General features: G+C 41.1%; 1 protein-coding gene across 2 annotated transcripts in view; it reads left to right on the top strand.

Annotated features, from left to right (window-relative positions):
* LOC104764890 (eukaryotic translation initiation factor 3 subunit G-like) overlaps window positions 794–2,493 on the top strand; it is a 7,072-nt gene continuing 5,372 nt past the window's right edge. Inside the window, exons 1-2 of one of the 2 annotated variants that reach the window (XM_019241459.1) lie at window positions 794–1,303; window positions 2,058–2,087. In XM_019241459.1, the coding sequence (XP_019097004.1) occupies window positions 967–1,303; window positions 2,058–2,087 (367 nt within the window). In that variant the 5' untranslated portion in view covers window positions 794–966. The remainder of the gene's footprint in view (window positions 1,304–2,057; window positions 2,088–2,493) is intronic. The other variant, XM_010488490.2, reaches the window with a different exon arrangement.

Genomic DNA, 2,493 nt, shown 5'->3' on the forward strand with positions numbered 1-2,493 from the left:
GGGGGGGGGGGGGGGGGGGACATGTATCGCCACCACTTTTAAAGAATGAAAATCCCTTTATATTTGATAACTTCTCCATCCCTTCTTTTTCATATACGATCTAATTTCGTTTGTTACAATAGCAACATCACATGCATAAATTCACAACAGTTTTGTGATATGAGATTAGGGTTCTCGAAACAGAGACTTTCCAATATCAATCCTTTTTCAAACTAGAAATTTGTTACAAATTGCTACTTTTACGCTTTAATGACTTCACCAAACCTATCTTTTCTTCAGATTGCAACGATGAAAATTCTTGGAACATTAGAAACTGAGAAAATACACTCCTCATACACGGACCGGATGTTATTGCCTCATTTTGGGACTAGAAAGTCAAGAATAGCTGCGATTGTTTCAACTAGCTAGTAATTATAAGGCCACTTATCTGATTACAGATACGGCTCTTTGTTCCTAGTTAGTTGAATAGAGAAATACAAGGTTAAAATCTCAGACAGAAATATAGTGTTTTGCTCTTTAAGGTTCCTTGTAATGCTGCTCAATCACTACTAACGTCTGTTGTAGCGAGGCTCGTACTCTTTTAATCTTTTTACAGGTGTGGTAATGATTCAGCTTACAATATCTTCCTTTACGTCTTTTAGGCAGAGTTTTGTTTTTTGGTAGCCAAAAACACGTGGGCTTGTTTGTGAAATCAGTCCATTATTAAAAGCCCAAAAAACATAAACTGTAGAGGAGGGTTAGATTCGATCACGGGACCAAATAAGTCACCAAAATTACTACTACTCGGTCTGTACCAACAGAGCAAAAGAGGAAAAAAATCAAAAACGGTGCGTTTTAGTTAACAAGGCGGAGTTACGAAGCGCAGAGATAAGATACGAAACCCTAAAAGAGAGCTTCTTCTTCTTCAATTTTTAGGTTAAACCGAGAGGCAAAAGCGGCGCATCTGAATCCCAAAAACGAGAGACGATGACGATCGATACGCAGCAGAAAACAAGCAAGTTCCGATGGGGGGAGATGGACGAAGACGACGATTTGGATTTCCTGCTCCCTCCCAAGCAAGTGATTGGCCCGGACGAGAACGGTCTCAAGACCACGATCGAATACAAATTCAATGATGAAGGGAACAAGGTCAAGATAACGACTAAGTCACGTGTCCGTAAGCTAGCGTCCGCGAGGCTCAACAAACGAGCCATGGAGCGGAGGAACTGGCCTAAGTTTGGTGACGCTGCTAATGAGGAGGCTGGTAGCCATCTCACTATGGTCTCAACCGAAGAGATTCTTCTCGAACGTCCCAGAGCTCCTGGTAAAATTCCTTAACTCTCTGATGATTATGATTCTGGTCATTTGAGATTCGTGGGATTATTAAAAATCAATTTTGCTAGGATAAAGTACTCACCTTTAAAGATGCTGTCTGTGATCTGTTCTAACTTGGGGATCGTATCTAATTTCATTAGTCTTATTTGTTTTAGTCTAAGACTATTGGAGTGAGGTGACCAATTAGCGAATCACATGTTAGCCGTGAGGTTACTTCTTTGTGTGATTGGTCAGTATGTCACCAATAGCAGTTTATTCTTGTTTGTAGTCCCATTCCTGAGTAGGAGCTGACATTGTGCTCTCACTTTTGTGGCTGCTAACTGTACACCTAAATGTGTTACAGCTTTACATAATTATCTTATTTGATGATGTGAAGCTTTTAGTTTAGATTGTTAATTCTTAAAGATTTTTGTCCTGTGAAATGTCTACTTTTTGTGTTCTTAAAACTGATCCCTCTGTTTCAATGATAAGTTCCTTGTTAATGTTAGTAGGCCTTTCCTGATCAATCTATTCATATGTGGTTGACTGTGAATGACTATCTGTTTGCATATCCTATCGAAGATGGTGTTAATTGGGGACTTCTAGTGCAGGATTAAAGTTGCTATGTTTTTAATTTTTTGGCTAACTATTACTGTATCATTTCAAAGATGAGTAGTTCTGTGGCTATGTAGTACTGTTTGGTGGAGAATTCACTGCTTATTAGGTAATCTCTGATCTAAACGGTATGTGATGTGATAATTCAGGTACCAAAGCGGATGATTCAAAGGCAACAGGAGACGGTTTGTCTCAGCTGGGTAAAGGTGCAGTTCTCATGTTGTGTAGGATATGCCACAAGAAAGGAGATCACTGGACATCAAAATGCCCTTACAAGGATCTAGCTGCACCAACCGATGTCTTCGTTGACAAGCCACCCACAGGGGAATCATCTACCACATCCGCTGCGCCTGGAACTGGCAAGGCTGCGTATGTTCCGCCTAGCATGAGAGCAGGTGCAAGCACTGTTGGTTCAGACATGAGGAGGAGGAACGATGAGAACTCTGTGCGTGTAACCAACTTGTCTGAAGATACCCGTGAACCAGACTTGATGGAGCTGTTCCATCCGTTTGGAGCTGTCACGCGTGTCTACGTGGCCATTGATCAGAAAACTGGAGTGAGCAGAGGATTTGGTTTCGTCAACTT

Source organism: Camelina sativa, chromosome 19 (genome assembly GCF_000633955.1).
Source record: "Camelina sativa cultivar DH55 chromosome 19, Cs, whole genome shotgun sequence".
Classification (NCBI taxonomy): domain Eukaryota; kingdom Viridiplantae; phylum Streptophyta; class Magnoliopsida; order Brassicales; family Brassicaceae; genus Camelina; species Camelina sativa.